General features: G+C 41.5%; 1 protein-coding gene across 2 annotated transcripts in view; it reads left to right on the top strand.

Moving 5' to 3' along the window:
• LOC135556743 (plakophilin-3-like) overlaps positions 1-22,810 on the top strand; it is a 57,442-nt gene that overhangs the window by 31,412 nt on the left and 3,220 nt on the right. For both annotated transcript variants that reach the window (XM_064990157.1, XM_064990158.1), the window contains 8 exons: positions 1,467-1,671; positions 3,562-3,736; positions 6,357-6,474; positions 7,182-7,346; positions 7,502-7,684; positions 8,555-8,708; positions 8,986-9,181; positions 20,344-20,431. In XM_064990157.1, coding sequence (XP_064846229.1) covers positions 1,467-1,671; positions 3,562-3,736; positions 6,357-6,474; positions 7,182-7,346; positions 7,502-7,684; positions 8,555-8,708; positions 8,986-9,181; positions 20,344-20,431 — 1,284 coding nt within the window. The remainder of the gene's footprint in view (positions 1-1,466; positions 1,672-3,561; positions 3,737-6,356; positions 6,475-7,181; positions 7,347-7,501; positions 7,685-8,554; positions 8,709-8,985; positions 9,182-20,343; positions 20,432-22,810) is intronic.

The raw sequence follows: 22,810 nt of genomic DNA, 5'->3' as shown, positions 1-22,810 counted from the left end.
TGAAGTTGCTAGTTGCATTAGAACTATTGTGTATCAACACATTGACTGACGTGCTCCAGGTATATCAACACATTGACTGACGTGCTCCAGGTATATCAACGCATTGACTGACGTGCTCCAGGTATATCAACACATTGACTGACGTGCTCCAGGTATATCAACACATTGACTGACGTGCTCCAGGTATATCAACACATTGACTGACGTGCTCCAGGTATATCAACACATTGACTGACGTGCTCCAGGTATATCAACTCATTGACTGACGTGCTCCAGGTATATCAACACATTGACTGACGTGCTCCAGGTATATCAACACATTGACTGACGTGCTCCAGGTATATCAACACATTGACTGACGTGCTCCAGGTATATCAACACATTGACTGACGTGCTCCAGGTATATCAACACATTGACTGACGTGCTCCAGGTATATCAACACATTGACTGACGTGCTCCAGGTATATCAACACATTGACTGACGTGCTCCAGGTATATCAACACATTGACTGACGTGCTCCAGGTATATCAACTCATTGACTGACGTGCTCCAGGTATATCAACACATTGACTGACGTGCTCCAGGTATATCAACACATTGACTGACGTGCTCCAGGTATATCAACACATTGACTGACGTGCTCCAGGTATATCAATACATTGACTGACGTGCTCCAGGTATATCAACACATTGACTGACGTGCTCCAGGTATATCAACACATTGACTGACGTGCTCCAGGTATATCAACACATTGACTGACGTGCTCCATGTATATCAACACATTGACATGCTCCGGTTGTGCCAACTGTCAATCTTGGCCTAGGTGCTTAACATTAAAAGACTCAACTTTGATTTAATGTCATAGTTCAGCAGACATACAGTAAATGTGATCTAAGTCATTCTAAAAGAATGTTGTCTTGTTGAAGTGACGGACACCATTTTGTTTCAAGCAGGTGTGAAGTATTTTGTCACAGACAGGTAGCTTGTAGGTGCTTGTCGGTGTTTTTTCAGCTGTGGTTTTGTGAAAGAGCAGGAACAGAGATTTATGTGTGTGGTCTCTTGTTGCCGGGTGACAGGTTTGCTCAGCAGTCCAAGCATAGATGCTGGATTCTAAATCAAGCCAAAGGTCCTGTAAATTTGAAAATATTTGACAGCTTTAAGCAATATGGACTTTATTATTTTACCTTTATTTAACTAGGCAAGTCAATTAAGAACAAATTATTATTTTCAATGACGGCCTAGGAACAGTTCAGGGGCAGAACGACAGATTTTGTACCTTGTCAGCTCGGGGATTTGATCTTGCAACCTTTATGGTTACTAGTCCAACTCTCTAACCACAAGGCTACGCTGTCTAATCATTTTTGATATACTGGATTGCCTAGGGAATAGGGGCTAGGCTAGGGGTCACTGGGATTCAGAATGAGTCTAAACCTTACAGAGTTGTTCTTCCCTCCAATCACTAGGTGCACCGCTATAAGGGCATCCCAGAGCTGGTGAGGCTGTTCAACAGTGAGAACCAGGAGGTGGCTCGCTACGCCACGGGCGCCACGAGGAACCTCATCTACGAGAACATGGACAACAAGGTGGCCCTTATCGAGGAGGGAGGGATCCCACAACTCATAGAGGCTCTGAAGGTGAATGACGACGAACTACGCAAGAACATCACAGGTATGACATTTTACATTTGAGTCCTTTAGCCTCTCTGGGATATGTGGGATAGTAGCGTCCCGCCTCACCAACAGCCAGTGAAAGTGCAGGGCGCCAAATTCAAAACAACAAAAATCTCATAATTAAAATTCCTCAAACATACCAGTATTTTACATAATTTTAAAGATAAAATCCTTGTTATTCCAGCCACAGTGTCTGATTTCAAAAAGGCTTTACAGCAAAAGCATCACAAACGATTATGTTCGGTCACCACCAAGTCACAGAAAAACACAGCCATTTTTCCAGCCAAAGAGAGGAGTCACAAAAAGCACAAATAGAGATAAAATGAATCACTAACCTTTGATGATCTTCATCAAATGAAACTCATAGGACTTCATGTTACACAATACATGTATGTTTTGTTCGCTAAAGTGCTTATTTCTATAAAAAAATGCATTTTACATTGGCGCGTTATGTTTAGTAGTTCTAAAACATGCGGTGATTGTGCAGAGAGCCACATCATTTTACAGAAATACTCATCATAAATGTTGATGACAATACAAGTGTTATACATGGAATTAGAGATATACTTCTCCTTAATGCAAACGCTGTGACAGATTTTTTTTTTAAATGTTGGAAAAAGCAAACCATGCAATAATCTGAGTACAGCGTTCAGACAATAAAGCAGCCAAAAAGATGTTTGTCATATTGTGTAGTCAACATTAGTCAGAAATAGTATTATAAATATTCACTTACCTTTGATGATCTTCATCAGAATGCACTTCCAGGAATCCCAGTTCCACAAGAAATGTTTGATTTGTTCGATAAAGTTCATAATTATGTCCAAATAGCTTCTTTTGTTAGGGTGTTTGGTAAACAAATCCAAACGCGCGTTCAGGTCCAGCTGAATGTCGGACAAAAAGTTAAAAAAGTTATATTACAGGTCGTAGAAACATGTCAAACTAAGTATAGAATCAATCTTTAGGATGTTTTTATCATAAATCTTCAATAATGTTCCAACCAGAGAATTCCATTGTATGTAGAAAAGCAATGGAACGAGAGCTAACTCTCTCGTGACCGCGCGTCACAAGCCTGTGGCACTCTGCCAGAGACCTGGCTCAATCCCCTCTCATTCTCTCCCCCTTCATAGTAGAAGCCTCAAACAAAGTTCTAAAGACTGTTGACATCTAGTGGAAGCCTTAGGAAGTGCAATATAACCCCATTTACACTGTATATTGGAATGGTAAATAGTTGAAAAACTACAAACCTCAGATTTCCCACTTCCTGGTTGGATTTGTCTCAGGTTTTCACCTGTCATATGAGTTATGTTATACTCACAGACATCATTCAAACAGTTCTAGAAACTTCAGAGTGTTTTCTAACCAATACTACTAATAATATGCATATATTATCATCTGGGACAGAGTAGCAGGCAGTTTACTCTGGGAACCTTATTCATCCAAGCTACTCAATACTGCCCCCCTGTTTTTTTTTTTTACCTTTATTTAACCAGGCAAGTCAGTTAAGAACAAATTATTATTTTCAATGACGGCCTGGGAACAGTGGGTTAACTGCCTGTTCAGGGGCAGAACAACAGATTTGTACCTTGTCAGCTCGGGTGTTTGAACTTGCAACCCTCCGGTTACTAGTCCAACGCTCTAACCACTAGGCTACCCAGAGGTTAGAGCGACTTGCATTCATTTGAAGGTAGCTAGGTAAGACAAACACATATCACACGTATAGTAAGTTAAACTTTCTTGAGATACAAAGTACTCTGTACAATGTAGGGCTCTACGCTGACATGTACTGCTAAGTATACTTTTTTGGGGGGAGCACAGAAAGAAATGTAGGAGCACAATGTACAATAGTAGAGGTAATGATACAAGGTTTGGTCATTGGGTTTTCTGTCAGGTATTCTGTGGAACCTGTCATCCAAAGACAACCTGAAGGAGAAACTAGCCAAGGAGACGCTAGCTGAGCTCACAGAGAGGATTCTGATCCCGCTCGCAGGCAGTGGAGACACTGAGGTCATCCAGCAGAGCCCCTCCGAGGTTGACATCTTCTACAACACCACCGGATGTCTTAGGTACAGTACACTATAGTACACTATAGGATAGTACAGTACACAATAGTATACTATAGGATAGTACACTATAGGATAGTACAGTAAACTAGTACAGTATTGTACAGGATAGTACAGTACACCATAGTACAATATAGTACACTATAGTACATTACACTATAGTACACTATAGTACAATATAGTACACTATAGGATAGTACAGTACACTATAATACAATATAGTACACTATAGGATAGTACAATATAGTACTCTATAGGAGAGTATAGTACTCTATAGGTGAGTATAGTACAGTACACTATAGGATAGTACAGTACACTATAGGATAGTACAGTACACTATAGTACACTATAGGATAGTGCACTATAGTACACTATGGGATAGTACACTGTAGAATAGTGCAGTACTCTATAGTACACTATAGGAGAGTACAGTGCAATATAGTACACTCTAGTACAGTAATGTACACTATAGTACAATATAGTACACTATAGGATAGTACAGTACAGTATATTACACTATAGTACAGTATAGTAAATCATAGTACAGTATATTACACTATAGTCTAGTATAGTACAGTATACTAAAGTACAGTATAGGACAGTATAGTACAGTACTCTATAGTACAATATATTACACTATAGGAGAGTATAGTGCACTATAGGATAGGACAGTACACTATAGGATAATACAGTAAACTATAGTACACTATAGTACAATATAGTACACTATAGGATAGTGCAATATAGTACACTATAGCACAGTAATGTACACTATAGTACGATATAGTACACTATAGGATAGTACAGTACAGTATATTACACTATAGTACAGTATTGTATAGTACAGTATTGTACACTATAGTACAGTAAATCATAGTACAGTATATTACACTATAGTCTAGTATAGTACAGTATACTAAAGTACAGTATGACAGTATAGGACAGTATAGTACAGTACTCTATAGTACAATATATTACACTATAGGATAGGACAGTACACTATAGGATAATACAGTTTAGGACAGTATAGATAGTACAGTATATACACTATATAAGTACAGTATATTACAGTACAGTATATTACACTATAGTACAGTATTGTATAGTACAGTATTGTACACTATAGTACAGTATAGTACAGGATATTACACTATAGTCCAGTATAGTACAGTACACTAAAGTACAGTATGTGACAGTTTAGGACAGTATAGTACAGTATATCATAGTACAGTATATTACAGTACAGTATATTACACTATAGTACAGTATAGTACAGTACACTAAAGGACAGTATATGATGGTACAGTACACTAAAGTACAGTATAGGACTTGTTCCAGTCCAGTATATAATAGTATTGACAACAGTGTCCTATCTTAGTCAGCAATATAGTTGACCCATTTAGTTCATATAACACCATTTCAGTTCACACCCATAGTACAGTTCTTTGACCCATTTCCAGCTCCTCCTCTGTCTAAGTGCATGACCCATTTCAGTTCATTTCCCATGTCAGCTCTTCGACCCATTTCAGTTCATTGACCCATTTCAGTTCATTGGCCCATTTCAGTTCATTGGCCCATTTCAGTTCATTGATTTTTCAGTTCATTGACCCATCAGCTCTTTCACCTAAGTCAGTTCATTGACCCATCAGCTCTTTGATAAATGTCAGTTCTTTGTTCTATGATTTCTGTTTGCCTATCCCGTCCCTAACCTCTCACCCTGCTGTCCCCAGGAACCTCTAACCTCTCACCCTGCTGTCCCCAGGAACCTCTAACCTCTCACCCTGCTGTCCCCAGGAACCTCTAACCTCTCACCCTGCTGTCCCCAGGAACCTCTAACCTCTCACCCTGCTGTCCCCAGGAACCTCTAACCTCTCACCCTGCTGTCCCCAGGAACCTCTAACCTCTCACCCTGCTGTCCCCAGGAACCTCTAACCTCTCACCCTGCTGTCCCCAGGAACCTCTAACCTCTCACCCTGCTGTCCCCAGGAACCTCTAACCTCTCACCCTGCTGTCCCCAGGAACCTCTAACCTCTCACCCTGCTGTCCCCAGGAACCTCTAACCTCTCACCCTGCTGTCCCCAGGAACCTCTAACCTCTCACCCTGCTGTCCCCAGGAACCTCTAACCTCTCACCCTGCTGTCCCCAGGAACCTCTAACCTCTCACCCTGCTGTCCCCAGGAACCTCTAACCTCTCACCCTGCTGTCCCCAGGAACCTCTAACCTCTCACCCTGCTGTCCCCAGGAACCTCTAACCTCTCACCCTGCTGTCCCCAGGAACCTCTAACCTCTCACCCTGCTGTCCCCAGGAACCTCTAACCTCTCACCCTGCTGTCCCCAGGAACCTCTAACCTCTCACCCTGCTGTCCCCAGGAACCTCTAACCTCTCACCCTGCTGTCCCCAGGAACCTCTCACCTCTCACCCTGCTGTCCCCAGGAACCTCTCACCCTGCTGTCCCCAGGAACCTCTCACCCTGCTGTCCCCAGGAACCTCTCACCCTGCTGTCCCCAGGAACCTCTCACCCTGCTGTCCCCAGGAACCTCTCACCCTGCTGTCCCCAGGAACCTCTAACCTCTCACCCTGCTGTCCCCAGGAACCTCTAACCTCTCACCCTGCTGTCCCCAGGAACCTGAGCTCAGTGAATGAGAAGACCAGACGTCAGATGCGCGAGACCAACGGTCTGGTGGATGCCCTGGTAGGATACATCCAGGCCTCGCTACAGGAAGGCAAGGTGGAGGAAAAGGTGAGAATGAGCTGCGTAGTGGACCGGAGTGCAGATAGTGGACCGGAGTGCAGATAGTGGACCGGAGTGCAGATAGTGGCCCGGAGTGCAGATAGTGGACCGGAGTGCAGATAGTGGACCGGAGTGCAGATAGTGGACCGGAGTGCAGATAGTGGACCGGAGTGCAGATAGTGGCCCGGAGTGCAGATAGTGGACCGGAGATACATGCAGATAGTGGAAGGCAAGGTGGAGATAGTGGACCGGAGTGCAGATAGTGGACCGGAGTGCAGATAGTGGACCGGAGTGCAGATAGTGGACCGGAGTGCAGATAGTGGACCGGAGTGCAGATAGTGGACCGGAGTGCAGATAGTGGACCGGAGTGCAGATAGTGGACCGGAGTGCAGATAGTGGACCGGAGTGCAGATAGTGGACCGGAGTGCAGATAGTGGACCGGAGTGCAGATAGTGGACCGGAGTGCAGATAGTGGACCGGAGTGCAGATAGTGGACCGGAGTGCAGATAGGAAAGTTACTTAGCCGTGTGGTATTTGCAGAACAATTGTCACAATGCGTAACTGTACCTTCAGTGTTTTTCTTCGATCAAGTGTCGAACGTGTCGTCATGGGAATTAAATATATACTCAACATTCCATGGTACATTTGTTCATGTGAAAGCCTCACATGTTGGACTTTGATATTAAAGCCTATTCAACTTGTGTGCGTGTGTCCAGGGAGTGGAGAACGCAGTGTGTGTTATGAGGAACCTCTCCTATCAGCTGTACAGTGAGATCCCGCCCTCGGCCATGCTACGTCTGGAAGGACCAACCAGAGGCCAGGACACCAGTAGGAGTGAAGCCATTGGTTGCTTCACGCCTCAGAGCAAGAAAGTAAAAAATGTATGTATCACAGTGTCAATCTTCTTCTTCTTCTGTCAGTTTAGCAGTTGAACCGTAGTCTTGACGGTCTTCAGAATGACCCTGTCCGTGTCTAAACGGAAGTCCTGTATCACATCGCCTACATCACATTGACCCCTGACCTTCTCCTTTTACAGAAGATGAACCAGGACCTGGTTACATTCACGGAGGTGGCCCGTGTGCCCAAGGGTCTGGAGTGGCTGTGGCACCCCCAGGTGGTGGGGCTGTATAACCGCGTGCTGCAGGGCTGTGAGTTCAACTTCACCACCCGCGAGGCTGCAGCCGGGGCCCTGCAGAACATCACAGCTGGAGACAAGAGAGTGAGTGTTTATAATTCCCACTGCCAATCACCATCTCAAACCTCACGACCCGTCCCCTGTGCCAGATAGACTATGGAGTCATCTCACCTCTCCACCCGTCCCCTGTGCCAGATAGACTATGGAGTCATCTCAACTCCCCACCCGTCCCCTGTGCCAGATAGACTATGGAGTCATCTCAACTCCCCACCCGTCCCCTGTGCCAGATAGACTATGGAGTCATCTCACCTCCCCACCCGTCCCCTGTGCCAGATAGACTATGGAGTCATCTCACCTCCCCACCCGTCCCCTGTGTCAGATAGACTATGGAGTCATCTCACCTCCCCACCCGTCCCCTGTGCCAGATAGACTATGGAGTCATCTCACCTCCCCACCCGTCCCCTGTGCCAGATAGACTATGGAGTCATCTCACCTCCCCACCCGTCCCCTGTGCCAGATAGACTATGGAGTCATCTCACCTCCCCACCCGTCCCCTGTGCCAGATAAAGTAGGGGATCATAAACAGGCTCCTCAAACTATCCGTGAAGCCTCTGTGACCAGGCCACTGATATGTGCTCCAGGGTCATTTTGTTTTGTACCGGACTTGGACACCTGACAATGAAAACTGCAACTGACATCAGTGATCTCTATAGCTCACTCAGCATTCATAGAACGACGACAGTGTCTCTCTAGCTGGGGTACTAGAACCCCTGTGGGTACCTTGCCTTTCTACAGGGTGTAATTGACTCATAAGAAAATGAGCCCAATGATCAGTTGCACATAAGGGTTTACTTCAGACAGAGCAAAATGGGATTTTTTTTTTGGGGGGGGGGGTACTGTAATTAGTTTGAGAAATACTAACGCAGAAAGACCTTTCTCTCTTTTTCTCCTCAGTGGGCGGGGGTGCTGAGTCGTGTGGCTCTCGAGCAAGAGAGGATGCTTCCTGTGATGTTGGACAAACTGAGGACCAATAATGACCTGGAGCTGAGATCCCTCACCGGCTTCCTCAGAAACCTGTCACGCCATGCCAAGGACAAGAACGCCATGGGTCAGTAACCATGGCCCCCTTTTTTTATCAAATCCTTGATTGCCTCGGAACCTCATCCTCCATATAAGCTTTGAGAGAAAGGCGAGCAATTCAAGGATGTCAATGTGAAATATGTGTTATTAACAAACGGAGGAAAACCCATTTGATTTCATGCCAGAGCAAGGACCAAAACAAACACAAGAAGACTAACAAAGCCATGTCCGTCTATTTCAGGGGTGGATTTGACTGCCGTGTGGGATGAATTAAATGAGATCAACCCTTTTTTTTCGTCTTCTAGCAACCAAGACAGTGAACAACCTGGTGGACAAGCTGCCTGCTGACGGTCAACAGAAGGAGCCGTCCAGCGACGTGGTGGTCAACATCTGTGGAGCGTTGAACAACCTGGTGACCTGCAGCTCCGTCGCAGCCCGGGACATCACTTTCTTTGACGGGCTGCAAAAACTGGTGGCCATCAAGAACTCCAACGACAGCAGGTACGGGATATAGGGAGAAATATCGGTAGCGGTGTTTCTTGCTTCTCGGTCGTTCCACCGATTCCGCGCCCTTTTTTGAGAAGTGTAATGTTTGACTTCATTCTGTCAACATTCTGTCATAAAGAGCACATCCTAACTTCATAAAAAACATGTTTTCCAATCTCAAGAAGATACATTTTTAAAAAATGACTATAGTAAGTGCCTATAAAGTAACAGGGTTGACCGTAACAGGGTTGACCGTAACAGGGTTGACCGTAACAGGGTTGATCGTAACAGGGTTGAAGATTTCTTCGTAAATCAGCCATAAATACCCTTATGACAGGGGGCAATAGAAGCTTGTTGTGTGCAACAGGAAGTAGCAATTGAATGCAAGCTTGACAAAAAAAATTGTCAGGGGACCATCAGGCTTCGAGACATTTTTTACCTCCAAGCCATAAGACTGCTAAATAGTTTATTAATGGTTACCCAGACTTCTGCACTGTCTCTATGCACACTCACAAGACTATACAGTGAGGGAAAAACGTATTTGATCCCCTGCTGATTTTATATGTTTGCCCACTGACAAGAAATGATCAGTCTATAATTTATATGGTAGGTTTATTGGAACAGTGAGAGACAGAATAACAACAACACAATCCAGAAAAACGCATGTCAAAAACGTTATAAATTGATTTGCATTTTAATGAGGGAAATAAGTATTTGACCCCCTCTCATTCAGAAAGATTTCTGGCTCCCAGGTGTCTTTTATACAGGTAACGAGCTGAGATTAGGAGCACACTCTTAAAGGGAGTGCTCCTAATCTCAGTTTGTTACCTGTATAGAAGACACCTGTCCACAGAAGCAATCAATCAATCAGATTCCAAACTCTCCACCATGGCCAAGACCAAAGAGCTCTCCAAGGCTGGAATGGGCTACAAAACCATCGCCAAGCAGCTTGGTGAGTAGGTGACAACAGTTGGTGCGATTATTCGCAAATGGACGAAACACAAAAGAACTGTCAATCTCCCTCCGGCTTGGGGCTCCGTGCAAGATCTCACCTCGTGGAGTTGCAATGATCATGAGAACGGTGAGGAATCAGCCCAGAACTACATGGGAGGATCTTGTCAATGATCTCAAGGCAGCTGGGACCTGAGTCATGTTTTGCAGAGGGGTCAAATATTTATTTCCCTTATTAAAATGCAAATCACCAAGAAAACATTTACATTTACATTTAAGTCATTTAGCAGACGCTCTTATCCAGAGCGACTTACAAATTGGTGAATTCACCTTCTGACATCCAGTGGAACAGCCACTTTACAATAGTGCATCTAAATCATTTAAGGGGGGGGGGTGAGAAGGATTACTTATCCTATCCTAGGTATTCCTTGAAGAGGTGGGGTTTCAGGTGTCTCCGGAAGGTGGTAATTGACTCCGCTGTCCTGGCGTCGTGAGGGAGTTTGTTCCACCATTGGGGGGCCAGAGCAGCGAACAGTTTTGACTGGGCTGAGCGGGAAAACAATTGGTAACACACTACACCGTGAAGGACTGAAATTCTGCAGTGCCCGCAAGGGCCCCCTGTTCAAGAAAGCACATATACATGCCGTCTGAAGTTTGCCAATGAACATCTGAATGATTCAGAGGACAACTGGGTGAAAGTGTTGTGGTCAGATGAGACCAAAATGGAGCTCTTTGGCATCAACTCAACTCGCCGTGTTTGGAGGAGGAGGAATGCTGCCTATGACCCCAAGAACACCATCAAACATGGAGGTGGAAATATTATGCTTTGGCGGGTGTTTTTCTGCTAAGGGGACAGGACAACTTCACCGCATCAAAGGGATGATGTACCATCAAATCTTGGCTGAGGGAAGGAGGTTCTCACCCAGTCTCCAGACCTTAATCCTATAGAAAATCTGTGGAGGGAGCTGAAGGTTCAAGTTGCCAAACGTCAGCCTCAAAACCTTAATGAGAAGATCTGCAAAGAGGAGTGGGACAAAATCCCTCCTGAGATGTGTGCAAACCTGGTGGCCAACTACAAGAAACGTCTGACGTCTGAATGGTTTTGCCACCAAGTACTGAGTCATGTTTTGCAGAGGGGTCAAATATTTATTTCCCTCATTAAAATGCAAATCAATTTATAAAAGTTTTGACATGTGTTTTACTGGATTTTTTTCGTTGTTATTCTGTCTCTCACTGTCCCAATAAACCTACCATATAAATTATAGACTGATCATTTCTTTGTCAGTGGGCAAACATATAAAATCAGCAGGGGATCGAATACTTTTTTTTTTCCTCACTGTATATAAAGTATTCATACCAATGGACTTATTCCACATTGTGTTGTGTTACAGCCTGAATTCACAATGCATTGAACACATTTTGTATCTCACCCATCGACACACAATACCCCATAATGAGTAGTATTCACACACCTGAGTCAATACATGTTAGAATCACCTTTGATAGCAGTTACAGCTATGGGTCTTTCTAGGTAAGTCTCTAAGAGCTTTGCACACCTGGATTGTGCAATATTTGCACTTTAATCAAGTTGGTTGTTGATCATTGCTCGTCAGCCATTTTCAAGTCTTGCCATAGATTTAAGCCGATTTTACGTCCAAAACTGTAACTAGGCCACTCAGAAACATTCAATGTCGTCTTGGTAAGCGACTTCGCTTGTTTTTACCCATCTACCAATAGGTTCCCTTCTTTGCGAGGAATTGGAAAACCTCCCTGGGCTTTGTGATTGAATCTGTGTTTGAAATTCACTGCTTGACTGAGGATAATTATATGTGTGGGTTACAGAGATGAGGTAGTCATTCAAATATTATGTTAAACACTATTAATGCACACAGAGTGAGTCCATGCAACTTATTATGTGACTTGTTAAGCAAATGTTTACTCATGAACTTATTTAGGCTTAAATAACAAAGGGGTTGTATACTTATTGACTCATAACAGTCAAGCTTTTCATTTTTTAATTAATCTGGAAAAATTCCACTTTTGGGGGTGTGAGTTTAGGCCAGTGACACAAAATCTGAAATTAATCCATTTTAAATTCAGGCTGTAACACAACAACATTTGGATAAATTCAAAGGTGTGAATACTTACTGAAGGCACTGTATGCACACACACACACACACACACACACACACACACTACAATGACACTCTCACACAACCCCCCCCCCCCCCCACACACACACTACAATGACACTCTCACACAAAACACCCCCCCCCCACACACACACATTCACACACACTACAATGACACTCTCACACAAAACCCCCACACACACACACTACAATGACACGCTCACACAAAACCCCCCCACACACACACACACTACAATGACACTCACACAAAACCCCCACACATTCACACACACACACACACACTACAATGACACTCACACACACACACACACACACACTACAATGACACTCACACAAAACCCCCACACATTCACACACTACAATGACACTCACACACACACACACACACACATACTACAATGACACACACACACACACACACACACATACTACAATGACACACACACACACATACTACAATGACACACACACACATACTACAATGACACACACACACACACACACACACATACTACAATGACACACACACACACACACACACACACATACTACAATGACATACACACACACACACATACTAAAATGACACACACACACACACACACACATACTACAATGACATACACACACACACACATACTACAATGACACACACACACACATACTACAATCACACACACACACACACTACAATCACACACACACACACACACACACACACATACTACAATGAAACTCTCACACAACCCCCCCCACACACACACACATACTACAATGACACTCACACACACACACATACTAAAATGACACACACACACACACACACACACACACACATACTACAATGACATACACACACACACACACATACTACAATGACACACACACACACACACTACAACACACACACACACACACACACACACACACACACACACACACACACACACACACACACACACACACACACACACACACTACAATGAAACTCTCACACAAACCCCCCCCCCCCACACACACACACACACACACACATACTACAATGACACTGACACACACACATACTACAATGAAACTCTCACACAAACCCCCCCCACACACACACACACACTACAATGACACGCTCACACACACACACTACAATGACACGCTCACACAAAACCCACACACATTCACACACACACACTACAATGACACGCTCACACACACACACTACAATGACACGCTCACACAAAACCCCCCCACACACACACACTATTATTTGTAGGATCATTGTTTTAACTATGCATCGTTGGAAAGGGCTCCTAAGTCAGCATTTCACCGTTGAAGTCTACACCTGTTGTATTCGGCGCATGTGACAAATACAATTTGATTTCATTTGATGCTCGTCCTGACATTAGAGCTCTGGCTCTGCTCTGTACAGTAACATGCTCTACAGGACATCAGGGCTCTGGCTCTGTGCTGTACAGTAACACGCTATACAGGACATTAGAGCTCTGGCTCTGCGCTGTACAGTAACACGCTATACAGGACATTAGAGCTCTGGCTCTGTGCTGTACAGTAACACGCTATACAGGACATTAGAGCTCTGGCTCTGTGCTGTACAGTAACACGCTATACAGGACATTAGAGCTCTGGCTCTGCCCTGTACAGTAACACGCTATACAGGACATTAGAGCTCTGGCTCTGCCCTGTACAGTAACATGCTATACAGGACATTAGAGCTCTGGCTCTGCGCTTCACGGTGGGGTTTGACTGACAGCCGCTCTGAACTTGAGCACCTCGCAACAACACGTTGTCCCCCATCCCTCCTTGCTAATTGGGCAACTTTTGCACATTTGTTGTCGTCTGAGTGAAGAGGGGAAATGCTGCAAATTAAGACGACTCTGTGTATTTTGAAAAGACGAGACGTTGAGGATTATAATAAATACCACTTTCGACATCAAACGAGCCAAACACCCGAGTCCCAAATATGCATTTCACAAGGCCCATCATGGTCCACTCAGAGCTAGAAGGTGATTGGCTCACATTTCCAAATCATAACACTGATGTCATAATACAGTACAGTGCCAACGTTTACGATCAAAATGTCTGATGTATAGTTACAAGATCACTTGGGGTCATGACCCCTGGGTTGTGCTGAACGGAATGGGCCTGTGTTTGTCTATTGTGAAGACAATGTGCTGCTTGAACACACGCCTGATTGCACTCATGACTCCTCGTGACCTTGGGACTAGGAAGTCATGAGACTCTGAAGGTTTTTATCTCTGCAAAGCATAGTTCTGAGATATTGAGAAGCCACGCTTTCACATCTCAGATCTCACAACTGTTTTGTAGTGAATAACCCATTATAGTCTTCTCCTTAAAGGTAGCTAAAGAGTGCAGATTATTAAAATACTGAGTCATTTGTAAATGTCTTTTTTTAAGGAGGATACGGTCGCAGATAAAACCGTATGTCTCTGAAATGTTCATCTGGGTTCAGCTAAATCAAATCAAATCAAATTTTATTTGTCACATACGCATGGTTAGCAGATGTTAATGCGAGTGTAGCGAAATGCTTGTGCTTCTAGTTCCGACAATGCAGTAATAACCAACAAGTAATCTAGCTAACAATTCCAAAACTACTACCTTATAGACACAAGTGTAAGGGGATAAAGAATATGTACATAAAGATATATGAATGAGTGATGGTACAGAGCAGCATAGGCAAGATACAGTAGATGGTATCGAGTACAGTATATACATATGAGATGAGTATGTAAACAAAGTGGCATAGTTAAAGTGGCTAGTGATACATGTATTACATAAGGATGCAGTAGATGATATAGAGTACAGTATATACGTATACATATGAGATGAATAATGTAGGGTATGTAAACATTATATTAGGTAGCGTTGTTTAAAGTGGCTAGTGATACATGTATTACATAAGGATGCAGTAGATGATATAGAGTACAGTATATACGTATACATATGAGATGAATAATGTAGGGTATGTAAACATTATATTAGGTAGCGTTGTTTAAAGTGGCTAGTGATACATGTATTACATAAAGATGCAGTAGATGATATAGAGTACAGTATATACGTATACATATGAGATGAATAATGTAGGGTATGTAAACATTATATTAGGTAGCGTTGTTTAAAGTGGCTAGTGATACATGTATTACATAAAGATGCAGTAGATGATAGAGTACAGTATATACGTATACATATGAGATGAATAATGTAGGGTATGTAAACATTATATTAGGTAGCGTTGTTTAAAGTGGCTAGTGATACATGTATTACATAAGGATGCAGTAGATGATATAGAGTACAGTATATACGTATACATATGAGATGAATAATGTAGGGTATGTAAACATTATATTAGGTAGCGTTGTTTAAAGTGGCTAGTGATACATGTATTACATAAGGATGCAGTAGATGATATAGAGTACAGTATATACGTATACATATGAGATGAATAATGTAGGGTATGTAAACATTATATTAGGTAGCATTGTTTAAAGTGGCTAGTGATACATGTATTACATAAGGATGCAGTAGATGATATAGAGTACAGTATATACGTATGCATATGAGATGAATAATGTAGGGTATGTAAACATTATATTAGGTAGCGTTGTTTAAAGTGGCTAGTGATACATGTATTACATAAGGATGCAGTAGATGATATAGAGTACAGTATATACGTATACATATGAGATGAATAATGTAGGGTATGTAAACATTATATTAGGTAGCATTGTTTAAAGTGACTAGTGATACATGTATTACATAAGGATGCAGTAGATGATATAGAGTCCAGTATATACGTATACATATGAGATGAATAATGTAGGGTATGTAAACATTATATTAGGTAGCGTTGTTTAAAGTGGCTAGTGATACATGTATTACATAAGGATGCAGTCGATGATATAGAGTACAGTATATACGTATACATATGAGATGAATAATGTAGGGTATGTAAACATTATATTAGGTAGCATTGTTTAAAGTGGCTAGTGATACATGTATTACATAAGGATGCAGTAGATGATATAGAGTACAGTATATACGTATACATATGAGATGAATAATGTAGGGTATGTAAACATTATATTAGGTAGCATTGTTTAAAGTGGCTAGTGATACATGTATTACATAAGGATGCAGTAGATGATATAGAGTCCAGTATATGCGTATACATATGAGATGAATAATGTAGGGTATGTAAACATTATATTAGGTAGCGTTGTTTAAAGTGGCTAGTGATACATGTATTACATAAGGATGCAGTAGATGATATAGAGTACAGTATATACGTATACATATGAGATGAATAATGTAGGGTATGTAAACATTATATTAGGTAGCGTTGTTTAAAGTGGCTAGTGATACATGTATTACATAAGGATGCAGTAGATGATATAGAGTACAGTATATACGTATACATATGAGATGAATAATGTAGGGTATGTAAACATTATATTAGGTAGCGTTGTTTAAAGTGGCTAGTGATACATGTATTACATAAGGATGCAGTAGATGATATAGAGTACAGTATATACGTATACATATGAGATGAATAATGTAGGGTATGTAAACATTATATTAGGTAGCGTTGTTTAAAGTGGCTAGTGATACATGTATTACATAAGGATGCAGTAGATGATATAGAGTACAGTATATACGTATACATATGAGATGAATAATGTAGGGTATGTAAACATTATATTAGGTAGCGTTGTTTAAAGTGGCTAGTGATACATGTATTACATAAGGATGCAGTAGATGATATAGAGTACAGTATATACGTATACATATGAGATGAATAATGTAGGGTATGTAAACATTATATTAGGTAGCGTTGTTTAAAGTGGCTAGTGATACATGTATTACATAAGGATGCAGTAGATGATATAGAGTACAGTATATACGTATACATATGAGATGAATAATGTAGGGTATGTAAACATTATATTAGGTAGCGTTGTTTAAAGTGGCTAGTGATACATGTATTACATAAAGATGCAGTAGATGATATAGAGTACAGTATATACGTATACATATGAGATGAATAATGTAGGGTATGTAAACATTATATTAGGTAGCGTTGTTTAAAGTGGCTAGTGATACATGTATTACATAAGGATGCAGTAGATGATATAGAGTACAGTATATACGTATACATATGAGATGAATATTGTAGGGTAAGTAACATTATATTAAGTAGCATTGTTTAAAGTGGCTAGTGATACATGTATTACATAAGGATGCAGTAGATGATATAGAGTACAGTATATACGTATACATATGAGATGAATAATGTAGGGTATGTAAACATTATATTAGGTAGCATTGTTTAAAGTGGCTAGTGATACATGTATTACATAAGGATGCAGTAGATGATATAGAGTACAGTATATACGTATACATATGAGATGAATAATGTAGGGTAAGTAACATTATATTAGGTAGCATTGTTTAAAGTGGCTAGTGATACATGTATTACATAAGGATGCAGTAGATGATATAGAGTACAGTATATACGTATACATATGAGATGAATAATGTAGGGTATGTAAACATTATATTAGGTAGCATTGTTTAAAGTGGCTAGTGATACATGTATTACATAAGGATGCAGTAGATGATATAGAGTACAGTATATACGTATACATATGAGATGAATAATGTAGGGTATGTAAACATTATATTAGGTAGCGTTGTTTAAAGTGGCTAGTGATACATGTATTACATAAGGATGCAGTAGATGATATAGAGTACAGTATATACGTATACATATGAGATGAATAATGTAGGGTATGTAAACATTATATTAGGTAGCGTTGTTTAAAGTGGCTAGTGATACATGTATTACATAAAGATGCAGTAGATGATATAGAGTACAGTATATACGTATACATATGAGATGAATAATGTAGGGTATGTAAACATTATATTAGGTAGCGTTGTTTAAAGTGGCTAGTGATACATGTATTACATAAGGATGCAGTAGATGATATAGAGTACAGTATATACGTATACATATGAGATGAATATTGTAGGGTAAGTAACATTATATTAAGTAGCATTGTTTAAAGTGGCTAGTGATACATGTATTACATAAGGATGCAGTAGATGATATAGAGTACAGTATATACGTATACATATGAGATGAATAATGTAGGGTATGTAAACATTATATTAGGTAGCATTGTTTAAAGTGGCTAGTGATACATGTATTACATAAGGATGCAGTAGATGATATAGAGTACAGTATATACGTATACATATGAGATGAATAATGTAGGGTAAGTAACATTATATTAGGTAGCATTGTTTAAAGTGGCTAGTGATACATGTATTACATAAGGATGCAGTAGATGATATAGAGTACAGTATATACGTATACATATGAGATGAATAATGTAGGGTATGTAAACATTATATTAGGTAGCATTGTTTAAAGTGGCTAGTGATACATGTATTACATAAGGATGCAGTAGATGATATAGAGTACAGTATATACGTATACATATGAGATGAATAATGTAGGGTAAGTAACATTATATTAGGTAGCATTGTTTAAAGTGGCTAGTGATATATTTTACTGTAATCAGGCTGACAATCTTGAGTCAGACTTGTTTCGTTTTTTACAAAACTGTAGCTATTTGAATACAAACATGATAGAATAACAGTATTTTTACCAAGAAAGAGTCAGAACACATCATCAAATACTTTAAGAATTGTATTATTATTATTATTATTATTATTATTATTATTATGTATTGTAGTCAGACTAATTACTGTCATCACCGAACAACGATGTGACGACAATCATTTACTTTAAGATTTCTGTCTGTTTTTTTTTCGTTGCTTTATTTAGAGGCAGATGGCAAAGACGTGTTCTGATTGGTCCGCCTGTATTTGTTCAGGCTTGTGATTGGATTGCAGATATAACCTTATAGTGCCCAAGTTCAAAATAGTTTCATGCAGATAGATCTTTCTAGTTTTTAATTATTTTCTTCACTTAAAATGTACTTTTAAAAATAAATCTAACTCCACAGACATAAGAAATACCATCTAAATTTTTTTTGACAAAAATGTCATAGAGAATCATGTTGTCCCAAAGTCTTGTCCGTTCTGTGTGCACCAAAATGATTGTGTTTCTCTGAATTGCCTTGTTACGCCTAACACTGTAGGATCGTATTTTAGAACGTAGAACTTTAGAACGTAGAACTTAGCTAGTTACCTTAGCAATAGAACAGCCTTTCAAATGATGCTCACCTGACCCAGATTGAGATCTATAACGGACTGTTTTTTGTTGTTGTTTGGATTGCGCAAACAACAACAGTAATTGTGTGATGGCGGGAATGCAGATTTGCTTTAAAAAACAAAACAACGACAAGTGTGCTTGCTCTAGTTCCTCAACGGCACCTTGTCATTTTCTCTGTCTTCTGTTGCTCCCACCCTACACTTTCCTGCATTTAGAGCGAATCTCAGTCCAACTGCTAGTTCATATCCTGGTCTTTATGTTGTCTCTTTTGTAGTCCCGCTAGTTCATATCCTGGTCATTATGTTGTCTCTCTTGTAGTCCTGCTAGTTCTTAACCTGGTCGTTATGTTGTCTCTCTTGTAGTCCTGCTAGTTCATATCCTGGTCTTTATGTTGTCTCTCTTGTAGTCCTGCTAGTTCATATCCTGGTCTCTATGTTGTCTCTCTTGTAGTCCCGCTAGTTCATATCCTGGTCTTTATGTTGTCTCTCTTGTAGTCTTGCTAGTTCATATCCTGGTCTTTATGTTGTCTCTCTTGTAGTCCTGCTAGTTCTTAACCTGGTCTTTATGTTGTCTCTCTTGTAGTCCTGCTAGTTCATATCCTGGTCTTTATGTTGTCTCTCTTGTAGTCCTGCTAGTTCTTAACCTGGTCTTTATGTTGTCTCTCTTGTAGTCCTGCTAGTTCTTAACCTGGTCTTTATGTTGTCTCTTGTAGTCCTGCTAGTTCATATCCTGGTCTTTATGTTGTCTCTCTTGTAGTCCTGCTAGTTCTTAACCTGGTCTTTATGTTGTCTCTCTTGTAGTCCTGGGAAGCTGAAAGCAGCCAAAGCAGCGGCCACAGTCCTCTGCAACATGTTCCAATACAAGAAGCTGCACAAGGACTACAAACAGGTGAGAAACACCCCTGGAGAACGGTAGAGAGGAGGGTCACAGACTACTGGAGAATGGTAGAGAGGAGGACCATAGACTACTGGAGAATGGTAGAGAGGAGGACCATAGACTACTGGAGAATGGTAGAGAGGAGGGTCACAGACTACTGGAGAATGGTAGAGAGGAGGACCACAGACTACTGGAGAATGGTAGAGAGGAGAACCATAGACTACTGGAGAATGGTAGAGAGGAGGACCATAGACTACTGGAGAATGGTAGAGAGGAGGACCATAGACTACTGGAGAATGGTAGAGAGGAGGACCATAGACTACTGGAGAATGGTAGAGAGGAGGACCATAGACTACTGGAGAATGGTAGAGAGGAGGACCATAGACTACTGGAGAATGGTAGAGAGGAGGATCACAGACTACTGGAGAACGGTAGAGAGGAGGACCATAGACTACTGGAGAATGGTAGAGAGGAGGATCACAGACTACTGGAGAATGGTAGAGAGGAGGATCACAGACTACTGGAGAATGGTAGAGAGGAGGATCACAGACTACTGGAGAATGGTAGAGAGGAGGATCACAGACTACTGGAGAATGGTAGAGAGGAGGATCACAGACTACTGGAGAATGGTAGAGAGGAGGACCATAGACTACTGGAGAATGGTAGAGAGGAGGACCATAGACTACTGGAGAATGGTAGAGAGGAGGACCACAGACTACTGGAGAATGGTAGAGAGGAGGACCATAGACTACTGGAGAATGGTAGAGAGGAGGGGACACTAAGGACAGAACACGTGTTGTACTGGTAGAGAGGAGTTTGAGAAGAATCTCTTGCCTCATTGCTGGGTAATTTGGTTTGGAGGGGGTGCTAACACGGCTGTGTGAATCACAGAAACAGTCAGGAGGAAGCTTTTTATAGGAAGCACTGATACATCACATGGTATCATGTTCAGACACTATCAGAGGAGCTTATTGTTCATGTAACATCTCTCAAAGTCTGAAAGAACTGTGTGAATACAATATGAGGAAGCCAAATTCCTGTGGACATTGGTTAATAATGAGTAGGGAGGGGATTCCCTGTAAAATTCATCTCCTTTTTCTGTTGCTCTTCTTTCAAATACAGTAGAGCGGTCTGCTGTCTCCTCTTGTCTGCATGTACACAAACACACACACACACAAACACACACACACACGTTGTAAAGTAAATTATCAGTGTTTAGATGTAAAGCTGGGAACCTCTCACCTAATCGTTCACCTCGAAGTGAATGGGTGACTGTAGAACCCAACCCTCATTCCTGTGTGTGTGTGTGTGTGTGTGTGTGTGTGTGTGTGTGTGTGTGTGTGTGTGTGTGTGTGTGTGTGTGTGTGTGTGTGTGTGTGTGTGTGTGTGTGTGTGTGTGTGTGTGTGTGTGACGTTGTTTTGCATTCCGTTACCCAGCCTTGAGGATAGGGAGGGTTCAAACCAAAGAAGATAGACCCCTAACGGTTCGGCAGCCGGTAACCTGGTGGTTAGAGCGTTGGGACAGTCACCGAGAGGTCTGAATACCTGAGCCCCACCAGGTGAACACGTGTCCTTGAGCCTTTGAGCAAGGCACTTAACCTCAATTTGCTCCAGGGGCGTTGAACTATGACTGACCCAGTAAAACAACACATTACACTTAACCTAGATGTTTTTGTTCCTACTTAATGTAATCCGTATGCTCACACACAGTAGTGTATAGAAATATCTGCCATTTAGCAGACTCTTCTATCCAAAGCAACATACATTCGTAGATTTTACGTATGGGTGGCCCCAGCGGGAATCAAATCCACGATATACGCTTTTGTAAGCGCCACACACACACACACACACACACACACACACACACACACACACACACACACACACACACACACACACACACACACACACACACACACACACACACACACACACACACACACACACATACACACACACTTAGGGAGAGGCTTGCTAGAATGATTGTTGTTTTAGATTGTGGTTAGCCCTACCTAAAGGGTGCAGCTCTCTCTATCTACAGTGATTTCCTGGTGAACAAGTCCCAACACACCCAACATATCTACCTCCCTCTACAGTACCTGCGTGCTTCTTCTCCACGGAATGTTTTTTTTTTTGCAGTAGAACTATTTGAACAGTTTGTCATAAAAGAAACAATTCCAAACATGTTCCACATGTTCAACTGTCACGTGTAATAAATTCCTTGGGACTGAGTTCTGTTAGAACATCTCTGATAGGTTGTTACACCTTATGGACATTAGACAGCAACATGAGTTAGTGTACAGGCTGTGTGTGTCAAGCTCAAAGGTCACGCACACTGCATTTTTTACTTGACACAGTTTACTATCCTTTTCTGAGGTCCAATTTTCACAC

This window comes from Oncorhynchus masou, chromosome 15, assembly GCF_036934945.1.
Source record: "Oncorhynchus masou masou isolate Uvic2021 chromosome 15, UVic_Omas_1.1, whole genome shotgun sequence".
Classification (NCBI taxonomy): Eukaryota; Metazoa; Chordata; class Actinopteri; order Salmoniformes; family Salmonidae; genus Oncorhynchus; species Oncorhynchus masou.
Note: the sequence above shows the minus strand (reverse complement) of the source record. Positions and strands in the feature narration are given on the sequence as shown.